The sequence below is a fragment of the Ursus maritimus genome, unplaced genomic scaffold, assembly GCF_017311325.1.
Source record: "Ursus maritimus isolate PB19 unplaced genomic scaffold, ASM1731132v1 scaffold_14, whole genome shotgun sequence".
Lineage (NCBI taxonomy): Eukaryota > Metazoa > Chordata > Mammalia > Carnivora > Ursidae > Ursus > Ursus maritimus.
In genome coordinates, this window is record NW_024423786.1 from 34,192,431 (window position 1) to 34,208,076 (window position 15,646).

At 42.0% G+C, this 15,646-nt stretch overlaps 1 protein-coding gene across 1 annotated transcript in view; it reads left to right on the forward strand.

Moving 5' to 3' along the window:
- Positions 1–15,646, forward strand: part of ERC2 (ELKS/RAB6-interacting/CAST family member 2) — a 674,422-nt gene that overhangs the window by 633,853 nt on the left and 24,923 nt on the right. Inside the window, exon 15 of the mRNA XM_040628134.1 lies at positions 5,909–6,056. Within this exon, the coding sequence (XP_040484068.1) occupies positions 5,909–6,056 (148 nt within the window). The remainder of the gene's footprint in view (positions 1–5,908; positions 6,057–15,646) is intronic.

Consider the following 15,646-nt stretch of genomic DNA (forward strand, 5'->3'; position numbering starts at 1 on the left):
CACTAAAACAAGAGTCTGCAAGGAAAAAAAATGTGTTAATACTTCTCCCCCCAACCCAATTTATAAAATTCCTAATTGGTCTGCCTCATTTACAACTCCTAAAATTAATTTTGGACCCTCTCTCAGAGCTCAAGTCATCATTAATAGAGCGACAGCAACAGGGAGTGAAATAGAAATGTTTATAAAGCTCCCTTTTAAATTGACTGTGATAAGTGATGTAGTGATGTATTACCGTCAGAGGATTCTGGAGCTTTCTTTGTGAAGGTTAGCCACAGGCAACACTCAAAAGAAGGCATTTATCTTGGTGGGAGACGCCCTTCAGTCTTCTTTTGTTTTATTCCATTGAGGGTTTTTTTTTTTTTTCAGGGTGGCTCAAACCATTTTTTTGGTGTTTTATTAGCTGTATCTTGACTACCTCCTACAAACTGAGTGACAGCATAGGGTTATTAAATGTGTTCTTGCACATATTTTTATCCATTGTTAACCCTGACTAAATGTGTGTGAGGGCACAGAAGTCCCCCCTCTTTTTAGTTCATTGTTGCCCATATTTGTTAAAGAAATTATTCCCCCTGACGTTTGTTTAGGCTGCACTTTGATAAAATGCTGTCTATGGTCCACTCTCTTAGCTTGGCATTCAGCAGACTCTTATAGATTTATTTCTCTTTGCATTATCTTATCTTCCTTTCTAGCTTACTTGGGCTTCCTTTTCATATTTTAAGCTACATTTTGGGGCATAGACAGATCACCTTAGTAATTGTATACTGAAGCATTGCAGTGTTCTAAAGATAATTTTGCAAGCCTTTGGCATATACTTAACCCCACTAACTATCTAAAGATGAGGAAATATGTTCTTTTCGTGTTGTCTGTGAACAGAAAGGACAGATTAACGGCTGAAGGTGATTTCAGACTTATAGAAACTTGCTTCAGGTTGATGGGACTGTAACAATTTCTGAAGCAATGTAAATCTGGCCTTGAATCTAGATAATTCACTTTATGGGGAAAATAATGAGGATTTTTCTTTGTGTTTCCAGTTTATATCCAAATGTCTTTTCACAGGCACACGCTTTATACTTAAGCATATTTTTTAAACATGTAGATGTAAAAGGGCATTAGAAATGCAAATATTTCAGTTTTCCCAGACTTTGAAAGACTGAATCAAAACTCCCTGTTGGAAAAAAAAAAAAGTGGTAACATTTAAGCTTCCTAATTTATTACAATGTTTGCCATTTTCTCAAAACAGGCCTCTGTGTATTTTCAGTAAAGTATTTGCCATTCAGTGCTTTAAGTAGATGTATTAGCAAATTGCCTTATGGGAATTGCAAAAAGTGTAGAATCTGATATAGGGCTGGCAGATGAAATTAATCTTTAAAAAATGTATGTTCAGTATCCCTTACTCTCAAAAAGCCCCTGACTTCTAAAGCAGGGATAATGAAAACCCATAACTTTGCAGAATTAGCTCACAGCGATTTAAATTACTAGTTGAAATGTGTCAGCTTGATAAAGAATTATTTGAAACTCATTTTATAAAGCTTATTGCTTAAAAAAAACCACAAATGCAATGGTTCTATCAGCCTAGAATTAAGAGTTTTCTTTGCCTGGCTTCCCTGTACAAGTAAGAAGTGGCCAAATATAGCCTTAACATATTCAGAACATCTTTCCAGATATCCTAAAGTGTGAAATGGTCACATTTTTCTAGTTTTATATACTTTTATTTTCTACCAATTACCCTTTGACTTAGACTAGAATTATTGAATGTAGATTTTAATCAAGTTATTTTAAGAGAAATTATCATTAGTTTATGATCAATATTTAAAGGAGGGTATATATATATACACACACACACATATATAATCCTTGTTATACTAATTTTGTTCAGAGTTCCGTGATTATATAATACTAGCATTTATAAAACAGATTTGTTAGCCAGAAGCAAACAAAACAAAATTTAAAAAGTAAGGAAAATGTTACAAGGAACAAAATGGGTTATTCTGTATCAATTTAACATTGATGAGTAGTGGTTTAAATGTACTTTTTAAAAAATGATTTTAAATATATGTAGAGGTTTAACAATTAATAATAATAGGATTTGGGACTATAGTAATAACATCTGTAGAGAATTAGGAATTGATACGTGTTTTATGATCAACAGTTTTCTGATCAACAGATTAGAAATTAATTTGTTGGGAATTTTAATGATATTACAAGAGGATACATAAGTGTTAAGTCATGAAAAGCTTAAATTATAGAATTATTGGGCAAAAGGAGTTTAGAAGTGTCCTTCTTTAGGTTGGTAATGACTTTTAACAGTTATTAAAGCTGTATAATTCTAAATTTTGACCTGGAAGAGGAAAATGTGTTGAAAAGGACCATAGGACATAGGGATATAAAAGTGGACACAGGGAACCTACTTAGGCAATGATTACAATTGCCCACATGGGAGATGATGTAGATTGTACGAGACGTGTATAATGTGAAAGTATGTGTGTGTGCACTTACCTGTGTATAAAGAGTGAGAGGGACAGAGAGAACATAATGAATACCTCGATGGGAAAATGAACAAATTTCACATATGCCAGGTATTAGAGGCATGCACCTGCAGTTTATTTGATGACTGAAAAGTTTCATTTACAATTTTTTAATATTTACTCTGATGATATTTTGTGAGAAAGAAGAAGACCACAGGAAGGTATAGGCAGAAAAAAAAGCAAAAACCAGCCTATCTATTTCACCACCATGAGATAATGACTATTAGCATTTTGGTGTCTTTCCTTCCCATTTTTTTCTATGAATATAGTTTTATGTATGGGAGATCTTATTGTATATACACATGCACATCAAGAAATGTGAGGATTCTGAGATTTTTCCCTAGTGGCATGCTAATGGGTTAGCCTGCCTCAGTTTCATGGATGGAGGTAGATGACCAGAGACTCTGAGGTCAGAAACAAAGGACTTCTTCACTGCTCAGGGTGCAGAGAGCAGTGTCAGCATATTTATGTCAATTCTCCTTTCCTCAAGTCCCATGGAGGCAAGGCAGAGGAGTCCAGTGAATAGCTGAACCTACAATGGGTTGCATTACAAGAGAAGAACCCTGAGCTTACAGAATGGCATTAACGTGCCTGCCCTTTGCTCTGGATGGAGATGCTATTATATGAGGGCAGTAAGCATGTCTACCCTTTGATCCTAAGGGAGAAACTACCTCTGTCTTCCAAGGCTATTTACTATACAAACATTCTAGAAAGATTGTGAGAAAAGAAGGTAGTGCCTTTGCTTGTAAGATGTGCAGAAACATGAGACACATGGAGAATTGTCTCTTAACAAATAAATGTTTTCACAGATCTTTTTTCATTGGCATTTTAAATGTTGCATATAGCTGTAAAGAGTGAAATGTTGAGGGGCCCCTGGGTGGCTCAGTCAGTTAAGTGTCCGACTTCAGCTCAGGTCATGAGCTCAGAGTCCTGGGATTGAGAGCAAGCCCCACGCCCGCAGGAACTCCGTGCTCAGTGGGGAGTCTGCTTCTCCCTCTCTCTCTGCCCCTCCCCCCACTCTTGCAGGCACATGCACACTTGCTCTCTCTCTCACAAATAAATAAAATCTTTTTAAAAGAAAGAATGAAGTGTGAAGATGCAGCATTATTTATGATCAATCCCCAATTTCCATACTAATGATTTCTTAGGTTGTTTCCATTAAAAAAGCTTCACATGGACATTTCAATTTGGGGCAGAGTGGGGTAAAATATTGCAGTCACCTTAGCTGTGTGGTAGTTAGGTAGCGAATGGGCTCTCCCTGAGTTGAAGGCTGTGCAGCCTCTTCAGCTTGGCTTTATGTACAAATATGCATGAGCTGTGAATGGTAAGCATGTCTATTGTCTCAAGATGTTATCCAGAAGGAGACAGGGTATGTGAAGCTGGATTTGAATGCTGCTGTTGATAGTCCAGCCTGCACTGGTTTTCTTCTGGAGAGTGGACATATTCCCTGACATTTCTGCTGCTCATATGTCTGACTGAGCCTCCAACAGAAGCTCCTACTGCCTGCCATTAGCAGGGCCCGGAAAAGTCCATACAAATCCCTGCAGTGAAAAGGGGGAAAATCTGAGATCCAAATAATGACCATCTTGTTCAAACATCTGGAGGGGGCCTGGTCTGGAGGGGGCCTGGTCTGGGAATTAAAGAAAGACAAAACAGGATCATGACCAGGTTTTAGTCCTGGGACTTGTATGCAAAGAAAATACTCAATACAGAGACTTTCCCAGGACTCTGAGGTCTTATAAGTTATCTAGAATGTGGCAGAAGTGACGCAGATTGGGACAAGACTTCCTTAATGTAAAGAAGAACTAAATGAAAGACACCAGGAGAGCCATTTTCTAGTTAGAAATAGTCCCCCCAGGGCGCCTGGGTGGCTCAGTCATTAAGCGTCTGCCTTAGGCTCAGGGCATGATCCCGGAGTCCTGGGATCGGGCCCCACATCGGGCTCCCTGCTCTGCTGGGAGCCTGCTTCTTCCTCTCCGACTCCCCCTGCTGTGTTCCCTCTCTCACTGGCTATCTCTCTCTCTGTCAAATAAATAAATAAAATCGTAAAAAAAAAAAATAGTCCCCCAAAATCCCATGTTGAAATTTGTGATAGATGTTGCCAGAAAATTGAACTGTAAAATGGAAGGAATTCTAATACTATTTTGAGTAAGCAATAATCAGAGATTAAGGAGTCAAAGTATTGTAATTTTTTTTTAGAGGGTGAAAAGGGGCAGGGGGAGAGGATCTCAAACAGGCTTCACACCCAGCATGGAGCCCTGCCTGGTGCTCAATTTCACAACCCTGATATCATGACCTGAGCCTAAATTAAGAGTCAGCCGTCCAACTGAGTAAGCCACCCAGGTGCCCCAAAATTTATAATGTTTTTAAAGATTACTTTGGGTTTTGTTCTAGGGAGACCAGTGAGCTACAGAAGTAGATGCTGGTGGTTGGGAGAAGTTTGGTAGCAGTAGATCAGTTTAGATAAGGAATGTCTTTTGGGCACCTGGTTGACTCAGTCGGTTAAGTGTCTGCCTTTGGCTCAGGTCATGATCCCGGGGTCCTCGGATCGAGTCCTACATTGGGCTCCCTGCTCACTGGGGAGTCGGCTTCTCCCTCCACTCTTCCCCCTGCTCATTCTCTCTCTCTCTCTCTCTCTCTCTCAAAAATAAATAAATAAGTAAATAATCTTTTAAAAATGTTTAGATAAGGAATGTCTTTTGGAGTAAAACCTACTCAAGTTGTTGATGGGGTGTCTCTGGGAAGAGAAGAAAAGGGAAGGAATCAAGGATGATTTCTAGGTTTGGGGCTTTGGCTACTCAGTATATGGTGGTATAATGACTAGATAAGGAAGACTGAGGAAGGAATGGTTTTTGGTGGAATAGCAGGAAAGCATCATTAACTACATTGAAAATGGAAAGGACTATCCCACTAAATATCTCTGCCTGCCTTCAAAAGAAAATCTTGCATAAAAAAATGATATTGATATTTAAATTGTTGCCCAGTTTTGTTGGGTTGTCTTGGAGTACCTAGAACTTTACTTGGCAAATGGGTGAATGTGTGGATGGATGGATGGATGGATGGATGGATAGATGGTTGGATGGATGGACAAAGTGTCCTAGAAGTGAATGCACAGATTGACTCCCTGCATTTCTACTTTGCAGCTTTGTCTCTGAAACCAAAGAAAGATGGCTTCTTCAGAGGAAGCAGTGTATGGGTCTCAGGGATTCTGACCCAAACTACTTTGTCCATTGTGAGAATCCAAGAGTTAGTTTGTTTTAAATATTGTCCGTAATTCCTTCCCATTAAGGCAATGCTCTATGGTTCATTTCAGCTATAAATGACAATTGTTGTTGTTTTTTTACATTTTATAAAAATGATCACAATATTCTTTATTTTACCAGACAGGAAGCGCTGCTTGCGGCAATCAGTGAAAAAGATGCAAATATTGCCTTGCTGGAATTGTCTGCTTCCAAAAAGAAAAAGACGCAGGAAGAAGTTATGGCCCTCAAGCGGGAAAAAGATCGACTCGTGCATCAGTTAAAGCAGCAGGTGGGGCCTCCTGCACGAAAGGTGTGTTTTGCTGGTTTGGGGGCCTTGGGTGCTTTCTCTGGGTTTAGCCACTCTTCATTCTCCCATGTCCATCGTGCCGGCTCAAGCAGCTAAAACCAGGTAGGAATGAAATGGCCCAAGTTGTTGCTGGAACATCATTTTACCGCTTTTCTGTGTTTATGTGCATGTGCCTGGGCTTGTGTGGTTTGCAGCCAGCGCTGTTTTCCTTTCTTTTATATTCACATCATCTCCACAGAAGTAGTTCTCAGTCTCTTCCTTCCAGTGGACTTTGTATGACTTCTGGCTAAATCTTAAAAACTATGAATTAAATTCTGGGCACCTTCTTTCCCATTGGACTGGTTACCTTCTGTCTTGCTCACTTTCTGGGGCCCATCAGTAACTCTCCTCATCCAGTTCTTTAGATTTCTTTCTCTCCATACTTCCAACTTTGGTTCTTCAACTAGTTCCTTTAGGACCTTTCGACTAAGGAATATCTCCCAGCCCCTAACACTGCCAGACTATGCTTTGAGACCTCCCCAGCCATTATTTAGCTAAGCATTCTTTTTATCACCTATTTACTCAATTATCCATCTTTTTCTCCTCTCTAGGCCACTGTATTTCTTCTGAGGGAAAAGACAGGAGGGAAAAAGGAAGGAGGGGCAAAGTCCTAACTTGTACAGAAAGCAGTTCTTTTCTTTTTAGTGGGTTTTCTGGAAGTGACTTGAATGGAAATTACACCTGAAGCATATTGCAAAATCATTCCTGAAATCTTCAGACATTATTTCTTCCCCATATATAACTTGGAGGCTTTGGGAAGCAGTGGTTAAAGATACTCACTTGGATTCTAGCTTTATTATGAAACCAGCTCAGCAAATATTATGGCTCAATGGTCTATGGTCTCACAAGGTGGCTGTCACATCTTACCTTGGGTCACATGTGGCTCTGAAGCTTTCTAAATGCCAGAGGGTACCACATGGAGTGTGTCCACATCAATTTCAGCCCCCAGGACTGGTTCTCTGCCTGCTAGGGTGATCTGGGCATAGAGCGCAAGGTGAGTGGAAGGGAAGCCCAAAGAAATAAGCCCTTTCCCTTCACAATTGGGCCAATTCTTTCCCTCCTCAGGAAGGAAAAGGCATCCTTTGGCCCTGAAGCAGAGTCCATTTCTCATAGGGCTGCCTTGCTGAGAGACAGAGACCACTGCCACGCCTGGGTGCCCTCTCCTGCAGAGGGAGGGTCCCAGTCACTGCCAGACATTGGGGTCATTTCACAGAGCAGCATGCCTCGCTAGTGCTGGCCCTGGGGGTTGGGGACTGCTTACATCTGACCTCTTTGTTTGGGGCTGTGCATCTTCTATACTGGGTTTCCACCCACTCGACCACAAAAAGTGAAGACAAGCCCCCTACTTTGCTTTCTCATAGCTCCTTCCCTGTGAGCCCTGTGCCCTCCCCTCCTGCACCTAACCATTGTAGCTTTCTCCCACAGGTATATAGACCTAGGAAACAGCCCCTGAGCTCGAATATACCATGCACTTGTGATGCTGGCTACAGCCCAGATATTACGGCCAAGTACCACGGGTCCAGCTACGATGCATACACGATCCAAAGGTCTCAGGTCAGTCAGTAGCTAAGGAGACACTTGCCCCCACCAGGGGGGTGGGGGTGCATAACAGCTACATCCTGCCTTGCCCTTTACCTCTTTTAATGATTTCCAGTACTTGGTGGCCAAAAATCCTGAGACCATAGATGACAGCATTATATCTTGATTTGTAATGTGATTTCATTTATTATGTATTTGCCAAGGGTTCCAGACTTTGTGGCTACCCTATGGGGCCAGCTCTTCTGAAATGGCCTAGCATTGCTGCAAAGCCAAGACTGCCAGAGGCCTTACTGTCAGGCATAGTGGATTATGTTTTTCTTTTCTGTCTCTTAGATACCTTGCTCCCCAAATCTCCCTCTACTTTTCCCAATAAAGAATTTTTTTAAGGTTGTTTTTTTCTTTCTCAACATCATGAAAAGGTACTCCTGGATTCCAGGAAGGATTGAGTGTAGCCCTTCAATTTGCTCCTGGGAAACTGCACAAAGCCTTCATTATTCACGACAGGCTTGGTTTTGGGTATCATGGGGCACATTTGGGAAACCCCAGCCATGCACAGTTAGGCTTCTGCCTGAACTAAGGCAGGGTCTGAAGGGCTATTGTAGAAAAAAAAGGCAGCAAACGAGAAGGATGGGCTCCTTGATGATTTAGGTTTGAAATCCTTCCCCACGCCCTGTAGGCAACAGAGGGGGAAAAAAAGAAGCACATGAACTGATGTACCCTTGTTGTAAATGATACGATTCTAAGGATAATGATTAATTGGCTTATAAAAGCACTCCCTTTTTATTGAGTGTTTGCTCTGTCCCAGGATGTGTATCCAGTGTCCCTCAGGGACTTTGTCCCCTGGTCCTCACAGCAGCCCTGTGGTGTGGGTGATAGGATTGCCTCCCTTTTCCAGGGAGCATAACTGAGACTCAGAGCATGGAATAACCAGCCTAAAACACACAGCTTGTAAGCAATAGAGCCTGGGTTTTGGATAGGCCACCTGAGTCCACACATACCCCACCAAGTTCAGAAAGGAATTCAGAGTGACAAGCAGAAGGGTATTCCAGAACCTGTGAGGTCCCCTTATCTGTGTAAGCTTGAAGTACATGCCATTTAAGAATGTTCTCTGGCTATTCATAAGGGGTGGGTTCTGCCTAGAGCTCTTAGGCTTAAGCTATTTGATCATGTCAATAATTCCTAATACTGCTGAGTTCTCACCACATGCCAGGCATGGGTGTAAAGGTTTTACATACACTGACTCATCAACTCCCAACAAAACTGAAGGGGTGATGCTCTTATAGGAGAAGGAACCAGAGGTCCAGAGAGGTTGGGTGCCTTGTTCAGGCTTCACAGTTGGACATTGCATGATGCTTGAAAAGACCTTTTCCACACAACCATAACCGTACTTTGCAGATGACATCTAGAGTTGGACTGCTTAGGGTTACTCTTGTTTGAGTACTTGTTAGCTGTGTGATCGTGGGCAAAATACTAAACCTCCATAAACCTCAGTTTCCTTGTCTGTAAATTGGGATAATAATCTAATTCAAAGTGTTGCAAGTATAATGTATATAAAGAGCTTTGCATATAATAGGTGGTGTATATTTGTGAGCTGCTACTACTACTACTACTACTACTACTACTACTACTACTACCATTACTAATTGATTTTATCACCACCAACCCTTAAAGGTGGTTTGATTTTGATTTCATTGCTGATATTTTTCACAAGCCTGGGAGTCCGAACTTGTTGAGAACACACTCATGAACTGTGGGAGAAAGAGCAGACAGACATTAGTACCTAAGTCTTCCTGGTTCTCCCTCCCTTAAAGCCCAAGCACTTGGAGAGCAGTGATCAGTCAATAACTGTGGACCCCAGCACCAGTGTGCACTGAAGAGGCTCATAGTGCTTATTAAATTTGCTTGTTTGTGTTTGCAGTCACATAGAGTCAATCAGAGAGGGTGCCCTGGGGAGAGCGAGTCCTAGACCCCAGCTGTCATCACCTGCATGAGTGACTTGGGAGGGCAGAGCTCTTTCAGGTGGGTAGGCCAATGAGAGGGGAAGGCCTGGGTCTGGGTGTTCATCTGCTCAATGTTCTGTGAGGATACTGAAGCAGACTGGCTCATGAGAGAGGCCACCCTCTGCAGGCTGCCTTCCGTTCAGCTCATCTCATGCAGGTCTTTCTGCTGCCCATGACATTTCCTGTGACTGAACATCAGTAGCTTGTTCAACAATCCCCATAGTTATTGCACTTTGCCAGGAACATAGTAGGCACGCAATAAATATTTATTTTGTGAATGAATGCATGATTACCACATGCCAGGCTTTATGCCAAGCACTTTATGTATACATAAGTTCACAAACATTATCTCACTTTTCCCTCATAATCAACCAACCAACATATTGGATATCTGCCATGTGCCAGGCTCTCTGCCAGGTCCTGGGGATTCACCCATAACAGATATTTTATTTGCCACAATGAGGAGAGCATCATTCTTATTTTTAAGTTGCTCAGACCAAGGCTCTAAGAGACTACATGATGCAACTACCATACCTGTACATACCACCCAACCCTGGAAGTGCAGGGTTGGGCTCCTGAGATGTAGGAGTGTTGATACTTTGCTCTTAGCTAGGCTAAGTACTGCATCCTTCAAGCAATAGCGTGAGCCGTGGATTAGCCCCCGCACTTCACAGATGTTGTTGGGGGAATCAAGTTCCACTGCCTCAGCCTATGGCTCCTCAGCTGCCCAGGGCACAAGGGTGAGAAGGCATGGGTAGCTTAGTGAGGCCAAGTTCCATGTTGGAATTCAACTCAACAATATTCATTGAGTGCCTTCCCTGCATTAGGGAAGGCTAGGCATTTTAGGAATACATCAGTGACCAAATAGATAAAGATCCCTTCCTAGTGGAGCTTATATTTTAATGGTTGGGGTGGGGGGGGGGGTGGGAAAAAGGCGATAAACCGGAATATAATAAATAAGCAAATCACATGGTAAGAAAAGAACAATGTAGACCAGTATAAGGGAGAACGGGAGTGTCAGGGAAGAATTGAGGACATGGTAAAAATGTAAAATAGGGTAGACAAATGGGCCTCATTGGAAAGGAAACACTTGAGCAAAGACTTGAAGGAGGTGAGAGAGGGAGAGCCCTTTAGATATCCAGGGGAAGAGTGTTTTGGCAGAGGGAATCGCCAGTGCAAAGCCCTAAGGCAGGAACATGCTGGTGTGTTTGAGGAAGAACAGGGAAACCAGTATGACTGAATTAGAGTAGGCAAGGAGGTGAAGAAGTGAGCTGTCAGAGAAGTAATGGGGTGGGGATAGGATGTGTAGGACTCTTGTGCAGGATCTGCTGAGAGTTGTACATTCTGGAGCAGAAGTTCTCTGCAGTTAGGAAGCAAAATACATTAGCCGTGCAAACTCAGAGCAGGGAGGGCTCTCAGGTACCACTCAGAGTGCCCTGTCCAAGACTGCCCTACTTGAGCCCTCTCTCCAGATCCCCGGCCTTCAGCTTCTAAGGAGCCCAGTGCTTAGCTTGCATTTGTAAAAAGCATTGCCACTTCCACTGGAGCCATGAAGAACTAATACCAGAACTTGCTTGTCATGGCTAGTGAGATTTTTGAGTGGGAACAGAGCCCTTTGACAAAATGCCCTCCTTGACTATCTGGCAATCTCAGTACCATACCACTGGAGTCTAGATCCTGTACTCTCCTTGCTGTAAGGAGACAGGCAGGTGGTCATTAATGGCCACCACCATGCCATTGGCCTGCTCTGGGTGATGGCTGTGCCTAGGGGAAGTGCAGCCTGCCCCCTAGCCAAGGCAGATTCTCAGACCTCAGTGGGCAGAAGCTTGATCTTTTCTAAAGATAAATCTCATGATACACATAGCACTCTCCAGCCCTTACTGCTGAAAAATCTTCCCTGGCTTCCTTTAGTGGTGCGCTGAAGACAAATTCAGACCAGTGTGAGGTCTGCCGTGTACATGTGCAATGCCCTCTGCCTGGAATACATTTCCCTCTTTCCTCACCTAGTTAATGCCCATTCACCCATTCAATCTCAATCCAACATTACTTTTTTCAGGGAAGCTTTCTGGGACTTTCTCAGTTGTGTCAAATCTCCAGTTTGGCACTCCTGTGGAATGTGTACATCACTTAATTGCATGGTAACAGATTCAATTTTGCATTTGTTTTTGTGATTATTTGAATAGTAACTAATCTGCCCCGCTAGTTTATGAGCTCCATGAGGACTAAGAATATGACCCTGTGACTTTTTTTGTGGACCGTTTATCACCAGGCCTAGCACAATTTCTAGCACATAGTGGGCATTTAGTAAATATTTGTTGAAAGTATAAATGAATGAGTGGGTGAATTGCCAAGGCAGCTTGTTAAAAAAAGAGAGAGACATTACTGACCAATCATGACTTTAGACAAAACTTAGCATTATGATTCTTCTCACCCCAGTATTCTAGGCAGCCATCACCTATAGGAGTTGGTAGAAGATATGAGACTTTTTTGCCAAATGACCACAAAATGGTGTCACGTCCTTTCCTGCCATGTTGCAAGATACTTTTCAGAGATGCCTTTTCCCATACTTGAATTATGTGTAATGGTGGCCATTTTGAACCTTTCTTCTGAATCTGTTCACTGTACTTTAGTTCAAATCCCCTCCAAATTTAGGGATTCTTCTTGAATAAAATGTCATTGAGTTTCCAGATGTGGCAAAGGTGACTTGTTGTTATGAAGGGAGCCCCTCTACTTCATCCCTGAAAACTTCTGAGTGTCATAAATCAATTTGCCTAGAAATACCTAAACTCCTGTTAAACATCTGTCAAGAGAGCTAGAGAAGGTGATATGAAATGAGTTCAGAAATTCCAACTATGCTTAACAACAAAAGAATCTTTATGACGCTCTTCAGGTGTTGACATTTGGGTTGATTTTAGGCTGAGCAAGGTATAAAGCTGAGAGAGCAGTACAAATTAACTTTCTGTTGCATAAAAAAAGATAAAGGATTAATCATAGCTTGGTAGTAGATATATGTCTGTCCAAGTTTTGTATTCTCCCCAATTGCATTTTTTCATAAGCACACACCTCTGACACTTTTACTCTAGCTTTTTTTTTTTTTTTAAATCTGGCTTCCAGATTTTTGCAGTTTTGGGAGAAGGTCTCAAATGGGAATGAGTAAAGTTGTTTTTTTTTTTTCTTTCTGTGGGGATACTAGTTCTGAAAAATATTATTAAAAATAACCATTTTTCCTTCTTTTGTGCTTTGGATCCAATCTCCCCGAACTCTTTTTCTCCACCCTTTAAGAAAGGACTGACATCAAAATAATTAATTCTGAAATCATTGGATTTTTTGTGCTGCTAAGGGGTTTTTGAAGAAAGCTTAAAACTAAATCTTACCCCCTAAGCCTTATTCCCAAATGCTCCCCTATGTGCTGAAGTAGTGATATGCACATCCTTGATGAAAATGCCTTCTTAAAATGAGGGCCAGACACTATTGTTTAGCTAAAATTAGAACCAGCTTATTTCTCAGAACTGGTTAGAATACTTCTGTGATCAGAGATAAATTGTGCTTGGTTTTCTTTTCCCTTTCCTACCAGTTCTGGGCATTGCTTTTGGCTACCAGGAAACATAGTGGGCATTTGGGAAAAAGAAGGCATTAAGACCAGGAGAGACTAGTCCAGGTCAGCATTCTGGAGGCCGTGCTAGGTCTGCATAGTGTATCTATTTGGGTAGCTTTCCACCCTTCCCTGTGTTGTTCAGAAGGTCATCAGACTCATATCTAAGAATTAGCCAAATACGTGTGGCCAAGAATGGGAGATGGCGGAGGCTGCCCTGGAGAGTGTTCAGAGAAGCTGGTTGTAGAGATGGAATCCTAGTCAAACTGGACCTTGGCAGAGACAGAACCATCCTGTCAGGGAAAGTGGGAAGCACTTGAGTGGGTGGGATGGTTGGTCAGGCATTTCTCCCCCCAACTCCCCAGGCCACACATGGTTGTGCTTCCTATTTACACTTCCATTGCATTGTATGCAGATGACTTTTAATTACACTTTACGGTTCAGGAGGTGAGCACAATTAAACAGCAGTGGAGGAACTCTGTGCAGTAGGGTTCCCATAGCCTCGTGTTTTGGTTGGATGAGCTCCAGAAAAGCTTGATTTGATCCTAGCATTGTAATGCATCACAGACTTGCCCCAGATTGAATTGCTGAAATGCAAATGCATTGGTTCTCACTGCAGACTTACTTTGGTAAGTGTGTGTAAGCTGTTCATGTCCCACTGGTAGGATCTAGGCACATCTCTATTTATCATTGATTTCAATGCAAAGTGTCTTTACAGTATGTTCTAGAGAACCTCCTTTTAAGAAGGAAGTACTCAGATCCCTCCTTGGCAGGCCAAGGGCAGTGCATTCTCAAGGAGGTAAAATCTGAAGTACTCAGTGTTAGTGAAAAGTTTCCTCTTAGTGTCCAAGTTATTGGTCAGGACACTGGACTGCTCTCTTGGCCTAGACATTCCCTACTCTAAGTAGCTGATGCCTCAGCCTCAGTAGTCAGGGTATCCACTCAGCCGGCCAGATGCAACACAAAATAGCACTCAGATGGCGGAGGCAAAGATTTTCTCAGCGATTCCACAGGTTTCCCAAATCTCTAATTAGAGGTGCATTTCTCCAGAGCTTCAAGCTGACTCTGATGGTCCACTTTGTGAGTCTTTCATCTGAATAATGTCATATTTTAAAAACCACTTTGGTTCCCTTCCCTAAGCATTCATGGGGCACCTTTGTGAAATTGTGTTTGGCCTTCTGAGCTACAGAAGGACGTACTGAGTTTGCCCTTGAGCCTTGGGTTTTTATCATCTCTACCACCAGTAGGACAGATGTTAGCTCTTGAAACAGGTAACAGGAAAAATTTCTATTTTTTTGGTGCAGATGTGCTATCGACATTCAAAAATTTGTGCTTGCTGGAGAGGTCAGGGGATGCTTCCTACAGAAGTGGGAATTCCTATGAATTTTATGATTGGCAGTCCATAGTCAACCTTTTGTGACAGATGCCTATCCGTGATACTTTCTCTTAAGTATTTAAGGATTTTCGTGTAAGAATCGCTAGTTTTAGAAAAGCTTACTCTTTACTTCTTAAACATACCTTTTTAAGTAGAAAAACTAGAAAAGACCAACTTCATCAGTGTGTTGCCCCATTTTTAGAAATACAGAAAGGGAGAGATGGGTCTGACTTTTAAGTTTCAGAGTGATTTGCCAACTTTGTTTCAGTAATTTGAAGCACCCCCCACAGTATCTAGCAGTTGGCAGAGCACATTAGAATAACAGGCTTAGCTGAAGGTGACCAAAACAGAGAATAGCATACAAATGCCAAGAAGATCTCTCACGCGCTGTCTCCCTTTTTTTATTCAAATTTCACATCTGTGCTCTATTTTTAAACATTTATTCTTTAAGTGATAACGCATGTTTTACCAAGCCTCTTATTGGATTAGACATGTTTGAAATCCCCTCGATTTTAACCTGTTCATTACTGCCTCCGAGAACATTCAGATCCACCACCAAACCAGAGAGTGTGTATGGGGCACGTTTCCATGATGTTGGCCACCAGGAAGCCATTGTACTTTGGGAAAGGAGGGATCCCACTGTTGCACTGGGTTAATTTGGGGGCATCTTAGACTGACATTGCTTCAAGGGACTTAAGTGTGCACCATTCTTGCTCTTCATGACAGTTTTTCTACTCACCTTTTAGAGTGGGAGAAACTAACAATTTTTTGAACTCTTGCTGTGTATCTGGCACTGGGCTGGGGATTTTAAATGTATTATCTCATTTAATCTTTACAACTCTGAAAACCAGGTGTTATTAATTCCATTTCAGAGATAAGGAAACTAAACTAAGGTCCAGGAACTGGGCAAAGACACCACAACTGGTAGAGGGGTCTCACTCCAAAACTCTTCCATACCCTCGCACGTGTGTCCAGGTTGCTGAGATACCTCATTAGGTCAAGCCCCCAAGCCACGGGGCTAACAAGT